The sequence below is a fragment of the Coregonus lavaretus genome (genome assembly GCF_964263955.1).
Source record: "Coregonus lavaretus genome assembly, contig: HAP1_SCAFFOLD_981, whole genome shotgun sequence".
Taxonomy (NCBI): domain Eukaryota; kingdom Metazoa; phylum Chordata; class Actinopteri; order Salmoniformes; family Salmonidae; genus Coregonus; species Coregonus lavaretus.
Window position 1 is genome coordinate 1 of NW_028161532.1, and position 14,800 is coordinate 14,800.

The 14,800-nt window shown below is 42.1% G+C and overlaps 1 protein-coding gene across 1 annotated transcript; it reads left to right on the forward strand.

The window, feature by feature from the left end:
- Positions 1-872: 872 nt before the first annotated feature.
- LOC311120447 (protein NLRC3-like) lies at positions 873-14,461 on the forward strand (the record flags this gene model as incomplete). Its single annotated transcript, XM_084195038.1, has 7 exons — positions 873-1,108; positions 1,274-3,074; positions 3,397-3,570; positions 6,641-6,650; positions 9,806-9,921; positions 11,338-11,384; positions 12,135-14,461. Coding segments are annotated over 7 exons (2,908 nt in total), but the record flags the coding sequence as incomplete, so codon positions are not given.
- Positions 14,462-14,800: the final 339 nt, after the last annotated feature.

A 14,800-nucleotide genomic window follows, 5' to 3' on the forward strand; every position in this document is an offset into this window, starting at 1 on the left:
TACTACTACTACTACCACCACTACTACTACTACTACTACTACTACTACTACTACTACTACTACTACCACTACTACCACTACTACTACTACCTACTACTACCACTACTACTACTACTACTACTACTACTACTACTACTACTACTACTACCTACTACTACCACTACTACTACTACTACTACTACTACTACTACTACCACTACTACTACTACTACCACCACTACTACTACTACTACTACTACTACTACTACCACTACTACTACTACCTACTACTACCACTACTACCACTACTACCACTACTACTACCACTACTACTACTACTACTACTACTACTACTACTACTACTACTACTACTACTACTACTACTACTACTAGGTGGAATCCTCTAACATATATTGATCTACAACTTATATTGATTGTACAACTGATCCATTGTAAGAACTGAAAAGTCAAGATTGTGATTTATCATGAAGATATTTCCATGGATTAACAAACCCATCTAGTTCTTTGCTCCATTCTGATCATTAAAACATTCATGGTGTTACTGTAGGTCCATCTACTGTATATGTCAAGGTCCTGATACATACTGTATGACTCCAAACATCACTAAACTTTCTGCAGCTCTGCCAGAGGATCAGTATTAAGTCTCTCTCTCTCTCTCTCTCTCTCTCTCTCTCTCTCTCTCTCTCTCTCTCTCTCTCTCCTCTCCTCTCTCTCTCTCTCTCTCTCTCTCTCTCTCTCTCTCTCTCTCTCTCTCTCTCTCTCTCTCTCTCTCTCTCTCTCTCTCTCTCTCTCTCTCTCTGTGTCTGTCTTTCTGTTCTGCCAGAGGATCAGTATTAACATCTACAATCTCTCTCTCTCCTTTATCTCTGTAGTGGAAGGTCTACTCTGCCAGAGGATCAGTCCGGGTGTGCATTGTGTCAGCAGGTGCTGAGGGATCCAGTCTCTATCACCTGTGGACACAGGTTCTGTAGACAGTGCATCACCAGATACTGGGAGAAACCTGCTCCTTCAGGAGACTATGACTGTCCTCAGTGTAGAAAGAGATCCAGAACACGGCCTGTACTACAGCAGCTGAGTCAACCCAATAAAACAAGAGGCTCTGAAAACAGTAAGACCACTTGCACACGTGGGCCAAGTCAATACCTTAATATGATTTACAGTAGTTAACTACAATATTATGAGATAATAGAAGTTACTGTAGTTGTGGAAGGCCCACTTTTCATCCTGTCAATGAATGTTTCTGATACACATCATTTTCCCTCTTCCCTTGTAGTGGATGACAACCTGCAGAGAGCTATAGTAAACCATAAAGACAGTCTGAAAAGGAGGTATGAATGTGTGATAGAAGGCATGGAAAAAGCAGGGAACCAAACTCCCCTCAACAGGATTTACACAGAGCTCTACATCACAGAAGGAGAGAGTGAAGGGGTTAACAATGAACATGAGGTGTGGCAGCTAGAGACAGCATCCAGGACACCAACCTCACATGACACAGCAATCCACTGCAATGACATATTTAAACCCTTACCAGGCCAAGAGAAAAGCATCAGAACTGTGCTGACGAAGGGCATCGCTGGCATCGGAAAAACAGTCTCTGTGCAGAAGTTCATCCTAGACTGGGCTGAAGAGAAGGCGAACCAAGATGTGGATATCATATTTGTGCTTCCTTTCCGGGAGCTGAACTTGATTAAAGATCTCCAGTACAGTCTTCTCAGACTTTTACATGGCTTCCACACAGAACTAGACATAGGCAATGCAAAGAAACTCACTGCCTGTAAAGCTATGTTCATCTTTGATGGTTTGGATGAAAGCAGACTTCCATTGGATTTCCAGCACAACGAAAAGGTGTCTGATGTCACCCAGACATCGTCTGTCGATGTTCTGCTGACAAACCTCATCAAGGGGAATCTGCTTCCCTCTGCTCTCCTTTGGATAACTACTCGACCTGCAGCAGCCAATCAGATCCCCCCTAAATGTGTTGACCAGGTGACAGAGGTACGAGGGTTCAATGACCCACAGAAGGAGGAGTATTTCAGGAAGAGATTCAGTGATGAGGACATGTTCAGCAGAATCATCTCACACATAAAGACATCAAGGAGCCTCCACATCATGTGCCACATTCCAGTGTTCTGTTGGATTTCTGCAATAGTCCTTGAACACATGTTGAGTACAGACAAGAGGAGAGAGATGCCCACGACTCTGACTGAGATGTCAATACACTTCCTGCTCATTCAGACCAGCCTGAAGAACCAGAAATATCATAGAAGAGATGAGATGGATCAACAGGAGCTCATGGAGTCAGATAAGGAAATTCTTCTGAAGCTGGGGAAGCTGGCGTTTGAAAATCTGGAGAAGGGTAATCTCATGTTCTATGAAGAAGACCTGAAAGAGTGTGGCATTGATGTCAAAGAAGCCTCAGTGTACTCAGGAGTGTGCACACAAATCTTTAAAGAAGAGTCTGTGTTATTTCAGAGAGTGGTGTACTGCTTTGTTCATCTGAGCATTCAGGAGTTTCTCTCAGCTGTCTACATGTACCATTGTTACACAACCAAGAACATGGATGCACTGAAGCCCTTCCTCAAGAGAAAGTCTAGAGCTGCATCTGAAGAGCTAACCTTGCATGAGCTGCTGAAGAGTACCGTGGATAAAGCCTTGGAGAGCAAGAACGGACACCTGGACCTCTTTGTCCGCTTCCTTCATGGCATGTCACTGGAGTCCAATCAGAAACTCCTACGAGGTCTGGTGACACAGACAGAAAGCAGTCCAGACAGCGTCAAGAAAACAATCCGATCCCTTAAGGTGATGCAGAAGAAGAACATCTCCCCTGAGAGGTGCATCAATCTCTTCCACTGTCTGATAGAGATGAAAGACCATTCACTACAGGAGGAAATCCAAGCGTACTTGAGGTCAGAGAAGAGATCAAATAAACTCACACATTCTCAGTGTTCAGCACTGGCCTACATGCTACAGATATCAGAGGAGGTTCTGGATGTGTTTGACCCGAAGGTATACAAGACATCAGAGGAGGGTCGTAGGAGACTGCTCCCAGCTGTGAGAGGCTGCAGGAAAGCTCTGTAAGTATTCATGGAAATATCCCACACCAAAATACATTGTAGTTACAGCAGCATTTTTATTGGCTGACTGGCTCTGTAAGTACTCATGTGACTATCCCTCAGACCAAACTTTACTGTATGTAAGAACAACAACATTTTCATTGGCTGACTAAACTTTCTATCAGCTGAAAAGTCTTAAACAAACGGATCAGAAAAGTTGTAGCATTGAGACATCTATACACAGTGTTCACATTATTAGTGCAGGGGTAACAGTGTAAGCAGGAAAAGCTAAATGTAATATTTTAATACAACCTGTCCCTCATGGTATTTACTCTGTTGACAGACTCACTGGCTGTAAACTCACAGACACATCCTGTGAACTGTTGGCCTCAGCTCTCAGTTCAAACCCCTCACACCTGAGAGAGCTGGATCTGAGTAACAATTACCTGAAGGATTCAGGAGTGAAGCTGCTCTCTGCTGGACTGGGGAATCCCCACTGTAAACTGGAGACTCTGAGGTCAGTATTCCTGTAGTTGGTCAACAAGTGATAACTGTTCACCAGATCCACATGTGTTTACCAGGCACACATAGTCCACACCATATGTGTTTGGACAGTGAAGCTTACAGTTTTACATTTGGTGCTATGCTCCAGCATTTTGGATTTGAAATTGTTTCATATTAGGCGACCGTACAGAATGTCACTTTTTATTTGAGGGTATTCATACATACCTGTTTTACTGTTTAGAAATGAAAGCACTTAATGTATCTAGTTCTCCCATTTGAAAAAGTCATAAGTATTTGGACAAATTAATTTAGTCCAAAGTTTAGTATTTGGTCCAATATTCTTTGCCTGTAGTGATTACATCAAGCTTGTAATTCTACAAACTTGTTGAATACATTTGCCGTTTGTTTTGGTTGTGTTTTGGATTATGTTTTTCCCAATAGAAACTGAATGGTGAATAATGTCCTGTCATTTTGGAGTCACTTCACTTGTATATTCAGTAAGAATAGAAGATGTTTCTGAACTCTTCTACATTCATGTGGATGCTACTATGATTATGAATAATCATGAATGAATCGTGAATGATGATGAATGAGAAAGTTACAGAGGAACAAGGATCATACCCCCTCTGTTATTGGTAATGGTGAGAGGTTAGCATGTTTTGTTGTAGCCTCTGTAACTTTCTCATTCATAATTGTTCATGATTCATTCATTATTTTTATTAATCATGGCATCATTAGGATTAATTTAGTAGTGTTTAGAAACCTGTTATCTACTCACTTAGACAGATAATTACTCCAGTCATCATTTACCATTCAGTTACTATTGGGCAAAACATAACCCAAAACACAACCAAAACAAACTGCAAATGCAACCAACGAGTTTGGGACCAAATACTAAACCTTTGACTACTTTAATACACTTGAAGTGAATTGGTCAGAATACTTATGACTTCTTCAAATGGGGGGAATAGATACATAAAGTGCTTTCATTTAAAATGTTAGCTTCTCTATCAAAATAGATATGGTGTGGACTGTATACTCATATAATCTAAATCTGATACCTCACCGTCTGTCTTTTGACTGATACTGCTTTTTAAACTGCTCTGGTCAGTCTACTCAAATATTTGTACTATACAGTGAGGGAAAAAAGTATTTGATCACCTGCTGATTTTGGACGTTTGCCCACTGACAAAGACATGATCAGTCCATAATTTTAATGATAGGATTATTTGAACAGTGAGAGACAGAATAACAGTAAAGAAATCCAGAAAATGTTATAAATTGATTTGCATTTTAATGAGGGAAATAAGTATTTGACCCCTCTGCAAAACATGACTTAGTACTTGGTGGCAAAACCCTTGTTGGCAATCAGAGGTCAGACGTTTCTTGTAGTTGGCCACCAGGTTTGCACACATCTCAGGAGGGATTTTGTCCCACTCCTCTTTGCAGATCTTCTCCAAGTCATTAAGGTTTTTAGGCTGACGTTTGGCAACTCGAATCTTCAGCTCCCTCCACAGATTTTCTATGAGATTAAGGTCTGGAGACTGGCTAGGCCACTCCAGGACCTTAATGTGCTTCTTCTTGAGCCACTCCTTTGTTGCCTTGGCCGTGTGTTTTGGGTCATTGTCATGCTGGAATACCCATCCAGGACCCATTTTCAATGCCCTGACTGAGGGAAGGAGGTTCTCATCCAAGATTTGACGGTACATGGCCCCGTCCATCGTCCCTTTGATGCGGTGAAGTTGTCCTGTCCCCTTAGCAGAAAAACACCCCCAAAGCATAATGTTTCCACCTCCATGTTTGACGGTGGGGATGGTGTTCTTGGGGTCATAGGCAGCATTCCTCCTCCTTCAAACACGGCGAGTTAAGTTGATGCCAAAGACCTAGTTTTTGGTCTCATCTGACCACAATACTTTCACCCAGTTCTCCTCTGAATCATTCAGATGTTCATTGGCAAACTTCAGACGGGCCTTTATAAGTGCTTTCTTGAGCAGGGGGACCTTGCGGGCGCTGCAGGATTTCAGTCCTTTCACTGCATAGTGCATGGTTCTTCAATTCTGGTCCTGGAGGGCCGAAACACTTCTGTTTTTTATTTCTACCTGGTAGTTAATTGCACTCACCTGGTGTCCCAGGTCTGAATTAGCCCCTGATTAGAAGGAGAGGATGAAAAACAGAGGTGTTTCGGCCCTCCAGGACCGGAATTGAAGAACCCTGGCATAGTGTGTTACCAATTGTTTTCTTGGTGATTAAAGTCCCAGCTGCCTTGAGATCCTTGACAAGATCCTCCCGTGTAGTTCTGGGCTGATTCCTCACTGTTCTCATAATCATTGCAACTTCACGAGGTGATATCTTGCATGGAGGCCCAGGCCGAGGGAGATTGACAGTTCTTTTGTGTTTCTTCCATTTGCGAATAATCGCACCAACTGTTGTCACCTTCTCACCAATTGTTTGGCGATGGTCTTGTACCCATTCCAGCCCTGTGTAGGTCTACAATCTTGTCCCTGACATCCTTGGAGAGCTCTTTGGTCTTGGCCATGGTGGAGAGTTTGGAATCTGATTGATTGATTGCTTCTGTGGACAGGTGTCTTTTATACAGGTAACAAACTGATATTAGGAGCACTCCCTTTAAGAGTGTGCTCCTAATCTCAGCTCGTTACCTGTATAAAAGACACCTGGGAGCCAGAAATCTTTCTGGTTGAGAGGGGGTCAAATACTTATTTCCCTCATTAAAATGCAAATCGATTTATAACATTTTTCACCTGCGTTTTTCTGGATTTTGTTGTTGTTATTCTGTCTCTCACTGTTCAAATAAACCTACCATTAAAATTATAGACTGATCATTTCTTTGTCAGTGGGCAAACGTACAAAATCAGCAGGGGATCAAATACCTTTTTTCCTCACTGTACATGTTTCTATCTAGAAGCAATAATCTGATAATTTCTAATAATGATACATTAATTTATTAATAGATATGGCAGGTTTCAGGACACTGATATATCTGAATATGTTGAAAAAATATACTGCCACCATTTTGACCACCAAAGAATAGCAGTGTGGTTTTAATATGTTTTTACTCTTTGCAGGCTGTCAGGCTGTCTAGTCACAGAGGAAGGCTGTGCTTCTCTGGTCTCAGCTCTGAAGTCAAACCCCTCACACCTGAGAGAGCTGGATCTGAGTAACAATGACCTGAAGGATTCAGGAGTGAAGCTGCTCTCTGCTGGACTGGGGAATCCCCACTGTAAACTGGAGACTCTGAGGTCAGTATTCCTGTAGTTGGTCAACAAGTGAGAACTGTTCACCAGATACACATGTGTTTACCAGGCACACATAGTCCACACCATATGTGTTTGGACAGTGAAGCTTACAGTGTTACATTTGGTGCTATGCTCCAGCATTTTGGATTTGAGATGGAATGTTTCATATTAGGCGACAGAACAGAATGTCACCTTTTATTTAAAGGTATTCATATATATTTTACCGTTTGGAAATGAAAGCACTTAATGTATCTAGTTCTCCCATTTGAAAAAGTATTTTATTATTTGGACAAATTAATTTAGTCCAAAGTTTAGTGTTTGGTCCAATATTCTTTGCCTGCAGTGATTACATCAAGCTTGTGATTCTACAAACTTGTTGAATACATTTGCAGTTTGTCTTGGTTGTGTTTTAGATTATATTTATCTTAATAGAAACTGAATGGTGAATAATGTCCTGTCATTTTGGAGTCACTTCACTTGTATTGTAAGTAAGAATAGAAGATGTTTCTGAACCCTTCTACATTCATGTGGATGCTACTATGATTATAAATAATCATTAATAAATGGTGAATTTAATGAATGAGAAAGTTACAGAGGCGGAAGGATCATACCCCCTCTGTTATTGGTAATGGTGAGAGGTTAGCATGTTTTGTTGTAGCCTCTGTAACTTTCTCATTCATAATTGTTCATGATTTATTCATGATTTTTATTAATCATGGCATTATCAGGATTAATTTAGTAGTGTTTAGAAACATGTTATCTACTCACTTAGACAGAAAATTACTCCAGTCATCATCCACCATTCAGTTACTATTGGACAAAACATAACCCAAAACACAACCAAAACAAACTGCAAATGCAACCAACGAGTTTGGAACCAACTACGAAACTTTTGACTACTTTAATATACTATAAGTGAATTGGTCAGAATACTTATGACTTCTTCAAATGGGGGACTAGATACATGAAGTGCTTTCATTTCTAAACGGTGAAACAGATATGTATTAAAATACCCTCAAATAAAAGGTGACATTATATACTGTCACGTCATATGAAACATTTGATCTCAAATCCAAAATGCTGGAGTATAGAGTCACATTTAAAATGTCAGTTTCACTGTCAAAATAGATATGGTGTGGACTGTATACTCAATACAATCTAAATCTGATACCTCACTGTCTGTCTTTTGACTGATACTGCTTTTTAAACTGCTCTGGTCAGTCTACTCAAATATTTGTAATTTGAATTTTTCTATCTACAAGCAATACTTTGATAATTTGTCATTTCGAATAATGAAACATTCATTTATGAATAGATATGGCAGGTTTCAGGACGCTGATATATCTGAATATGTTGAAAAATATATACTGCCACTATTTTGACCACCAAAGAATAGCAGTGTGGTTTTAATATGATTTGACTCTTTGCAGGCTGTCAGGCTGTCTAGTCACAGAGGAAGGCTGTGCTTCTCTGGTCTCAGCTCTGAAGTCAAACCCCTCACACCTGAGAGAGCTGGATCTGAGTAACAATGACCTGAAGGATTCAGGAGTGAAGCTGCTCTCTGCTGGACTGGGGAATCCCCACTGTAAACTGGAGACTCTGAGGTCAGTATTCCTGTAGTTGGTCAACAAGTGATAACTGTTCACCAGATCCACATGTGTTTACCAGGAACACATAATCCACACCATATGTGTTTGGACAGTGAAGCTTACAGCTTTACATTTGGTGCTATGCTCCAGCATTTTGGATTTGAGATATAATGTTTCATATTAGGCAACAGTACAGAATGTCACCTTTTATTTGAGGTTTTTCATACATATCTGTGTTACTTTTTAGAAATGAAAGTACTTTATGTATCTAGTTCTCCCATTTGAAGAAGTCGTAATAATTTGGACAAATTCACTTATATTGTATTAAAGTAGTCATAAGTTTAGTATTTGGTCCCATATTCCTTGCCTGCAGTGATTACATCAAGCTTGTGATTCTACAATCTTGTTGAATGCATTTGCAGTTTGTCTTGGTTGTGTTTTGGATGATGTTTTTCCCAATAGAAACTGAATGGTGAATAATGTCCTGTCATTTTGGAGTCACTTCACTTGTATTGTAAGTAAGAATAGAAGATGTTTCTGAACACTTCTACATTCATGTGGATGCTACCATGATTATGAATAATCATGAATGAATCGTGAATAAGGATGAATGAGAAAGTTACAGAGGAACAAGGAATACCCCATCTGTTATTGGTAATGGTGAGAGGTTAGCATGTTTTGTTGTAGCCTCTGTAACTTTCTCACTCATTATTATTCAAGATTCATTCATGATCTTTCTCAATCATGGCAGTCACAGGCTTGATTTAGTCATTGCATTCAAAGAATATGGGACCAAATACTAAACTTTTGACTACTTTAATACACTATAAGTGAATTGGTCCGAATACTTATGACTTCTTCAAATAGGGGGACTAGATACATAAAGGGCTTTTATTATTCTAAATGGTGAAACAGATATGTATGAAAATACCCTCAAATAAAAGGTGACATTATATACTGTCACCTCATATGAAACATTTGATCTCAAATCCAAAATGCTGGAGTATAGAGCCACATTTAAAATGTTAGCTTCACTGTCAAAATAGATATGGTGTGGACTGTATACTCAATACAATCTAAATCTGATACCTCACTGTCTGTCTTTTGACTGATACTGCTTTTTAAACTGCTCTGGTCAGTCTACTCAAATATTTGTCATATGCATTTTTCTATCTACAAGTAATACTTTGATAATTTGTCATTTCTAATAATGAAACATTCATTTATGAATAGATATGGCAGGTTTCAGGACACTGATATATCTGAAAATGAAGAAAAAATATACTGCCACTATTTTCACCACCAAAGAATAGCAGTGTGGTTTTAATATGATTTGACTCTTTGCAGGCTGTCAGGCTGTCTAGTCACAGAGGAAGGCTGTGCTTCTCTGGTCTCAGCTCTGAAGTCAAACCCCTCACACCTGAGAGAGCTGGACCTGAGCTACAATCACCCAGGAGACTCAGGAGTCAGACTGCTCTCTGCTGGACTGGATGATCCACACTGCAGACTGGAGAAACTCAAGTATGTAGAGGGTTTATGTCAATGTTCATATCAGACATGTTGGAGTTATCAGGCTAGTTAAGACAAACATTCTGACCACCACTTGGACTAAGTTATATAAAGACTGTGTTTTGTGTTGTGTGTGTGTGTGTGTGTGTGTGTATGTGTGTCCTGTGTGTGTGTGTGTGTGTGTGTGTGTGTGTGTGTGTGTGTGTGTGTGTGTGTGTGTGTGTGTGTGTGTGTGTGAGTGTGTGTGTGTGTGTGTGTGTGTGTGTGTGTAGTGTGTGTTTGGGGGTCCAGTGTGTGTGCATGTGTGTGTGTGTGTGTGTGTGGTGTGTCCAGTTCGTGTGTGTGTGTCCAGAGTGTGTGTGTGTGTCCAGTGTGTGTGTCCAGAGTGTGTGTGTGTGTGTGTCCAGTGTGTGTGTCCAGAGTGTGTGTGTGTGTGTGTCCAGTGTGTGTGTCCAGTTTGTGTGTGTGTGAGTGTGTGTGTGTGTCCTGTGTGTGTGTGTGTGTGTGTGTGTGTGTGTGTGTGTGTGTGTGTGTGTGTGTGTGTGTGTGCACGTGTATCAGTACACACATTGGACACACACACATACTGGACACACACACACACACATTGAACACCCTGGACACACACACACACACACTGGACACACACACTGGACACACACACACAAACACACTGGACACACACACACACACACACTCACACACACTGGACACACACACACACACTGGACACACACACAAACACACTGAACACACACACTGGACACACACACACACACTGGACACACACACAAACACACTGGACACACACACACATACACACACACTGGACACACACACACACACTGGACACTCACACACACATACACACACGCACACACTGGACACACACACAGATTGGACACACACACACACTGGACACACACATTCACTTGACAAACACACAAACTGAACACACACACACTGGACACAAACTGGGCACACACACTGGACACTGGACACACACACACACACTGGACACACACACAAAGAGGACATACACACACACACTGGACACACAAACACACACACACTGGACACACACAAACTGGACACACACACACACACACACACACTCACACACACACACTGGACACACACAAACTGGACACACACACACACACACACTGGACAAACACACACAGACACACACACACACACAGGACACACCCACTGCACACAAACACACACACACTGGACACACACACAGACAAAAATTCTTACCACCGCTTGTACAAAGTTATATGCTGAATGTGTGTGTGTGTGTGTGTGTGTGTGTGTGTGTGTGTGTGTGTGTGTGTGTGTGTGTGTGTGTGTGTGTGTGTGTGTGTGTGTGTGAGTTCAGGTGTATCCCTCAATGACTGTCTGTTCTTCTGCTTACCGCTACAGTGTGGAACACGGTGTAGAGATCACAATGAAACCTGGACTTAGAAAATGTGAGTGTTGACTGCTGTGAAAAATATGACTAAGAATAAGTCTTAATTCAAGTGAAGTCAAAGTCAAAGACCACCATCATTACTTACTTGGTCATATTAAATATCAGCTGTGGTTCTACAGAAGCACAAATCAGGGACACCAAAGTTTACAAAGTGTTGCTTTGACAATGTGTGTGTCTGTATATGTGTGTGGCGTGTTCCTGTTACATTAGAAATGTGTGTGTGTGTGTGTGTGTGTATCCAGTGTGTATGTGTGTGTGTGTGTTCAGGATGTGTGTGTGTGTATGTGTGTGTGTTCAGGATGTGTGTGTGTGTTTGTGTGTTTGTTCAGGTTGTGTGTGTGTGTGTGTGTGTGTGTGTGTGTGTGTGTGTGTGTGTGTGTGTGTGTGTGTGTGTGTGTGTGTGTGTGTGTGTGTGTGTGTGTGTGTTCAGGATGTGTGTGTGTGTCCAGTGTGTGTGTGTGTATGTGTATGTGTGTGTGTGTGTGTGTGTGTGTGTGTGTGTGTGTTCAGGATGTGTGTGTGTGTTCAGTTTGTCTGTGCATGTGTGTGTGTGTGTAATTAATGGGAATAAGTGTGTTTTATATTACCATACAGTATAACATTTGATCATTCAACAAGTCTCAAGTTACCTTTACTTCTCCTTTTGATACCTAGAAACATCTACATTAAATGAATTAGTGAAAAGTGAGTTAACATTCTAATGTGAATGATGATGATTTCTAATATTGTGTCTGGTTTCATCCATCAGATGTCTGTGATCTCACACTGGACCTAAACACAGTAAACAGACTCCTCTCTCTGTCTGAGGAGAACAGAAAGGTGACATGTAGGACAGAGGTGCAGCCGTATCCTGATCACCCAGAGAGATTTGAGGACTGTAGACAGGTGCTGTGTAGAGAGGGTCTGACTGGGCGCTGTTACTGGGAGGTAGAGTGGAGTGGGGGAGGGGCTGATATAGGAGTGACATATAAAGGAATCAGCAGGAGAGGAGAGGATAATGACTGTAGGGTTGGATGTAATGACAAGTCCTGGAGTCTGATCTGCTCTGGCAACAGTTACTCTGCCTGGCACAATAATAATCTCACCACCATAGACGTCCGCTCCTCCAAACCCCACAGAGTAGGAGTGTATCTGGACTGGCCAGCCGGCACTCTGTCCTTCTACAGAGTCTCCTCTGACACACTGACCCACCTGAACACATTCCACTCCACATTCACTGAGCCCCTCTATCCAGGGTTTGGGGTTCATTATTACTCCTCAGTGTCCCTGTAAATAATAACCATGGTAACACTGACACACACACTCTGGACACACACACACACACTGGACACACACACTGGACACAAACAAACACACACACACACACTGGACAAAAACACAAACACTGGACACACTCACACTGTACACACACACACACACTGAACACACACACTGGACACACACACACACTGGACACACACACACACTGGACACACACACACACACACACACACACACACTGGACAAACACACACACTGTACACACACACACACACACTGAACACACACAGTGGACACACACAAACACACATACACAAACACTGGACACAAACAAACACACACACACACACACACTGGACAAAAACACAAACACTGGACACACACACTGGACACACACACACACTGGACACACACACACACACACTGGACACACACACACACTGGACACACACACACACACTGGACACACACACACACTGGACACACACACACTGGACACACTCACACTGGACACACACACACACTGGACACACACACCAGACACACACACACACAAACACATACACACACTAGACACACACACACACACACACACACACACACACACACACACACACACACTGAACACACACACTGAACACACACACTGGACAAACACACACTGTACACACACACACACACTGATCACACACACACTGGACACTTACACACACTGGACACACACACACACTGGACACACAAACACACACACACACACACACTGGACACACACACACTGGACACACACACACACATACACTGGACACAAACACACACACTAGACACAAACACACACACTAGACACACACACACACTGGACAAACACACACACTGGACATACACACACACACACACTGTACACACACACACACACTGGACAAACACACATTGGACACACACACTGGACACACACACTGGACACACACACACACGGGACACACACACACACACACACACACACACTGGACAAACACACACACACACACACACACTGGACAAACACACACACTGGACACACACACACTGGACACACTCACACACACCGGACACACACAAACACACACACACACACACACACACACACACACACACACACACACACACTGGACACACACACTGGACACACACACTGGACACACACACTGGACACACACACACACGCTGGACACATACACTGGACACACACACACACTGGACACACACACACACTGGACACAAACACACACACACACACACACACACACACACTGAACACACACACACACACACACTGAACACACACACTGGACACACACACACACTGGACACACACAAACACACACACACACACACACACACTGGACACACACAAACACACACACACACACACTGGACAAACACACACACTGGACACACATTTTGATGAAAGGAAATCCCATATAGCCTACCGGACAGGACTTTGCTATGGCATCTTCTGTTTGGGTGTCTCAGGTCAGGTCTGAGCCATGATCAGAATGTGTCTCTGTGTCTATTTCCAGCCATGCCATTTCTACCTGTCCTGATCTAGTGTTTCACCCCTGACCTCCTCACACCGTCTCACTGTCCATGTCTGCTTTTAGCTCCCACCTCTACTTCACTGTGTTATAATGGACCTTATGCTTGTTATGTCACCTCTGTAACCAGTTATCAAACATACTGACATTTCTGACCCTATCCCATGGCACTACTTTCTAGAAATGAACATTTAAATTCCTCTATGAGTTTTGTTGTGTGTCCATTTACTTATGTATTTGTTGTATATTGGGGTTGTGCCGCAGTGCATCATGGGGTTTGTATGTGTTGAGATGATCACGTTCCAGATAAATGGTTGAACTGATTCCTGTCTCCTGTCTCATCATTATTGAATTGTTATACAGACGTGGTTATGAAACCCACGAGACATAACAAAAGATTGGCGATGAGTAAGTCTGAATCTACAGGAACTATTCTGTCTGGAAGAAGTGGGTTTTTACAACTGTTTAAAACTGTTATTTTCTGTGGTCCAGTCTAGGCTAATGTTAGCACAGTGTATTGATAGCAGAGGCAAGTGCATAGTCTAGCTAGCTAAGAAAGAGAGTTAACCAGTGGTGTAAAGTA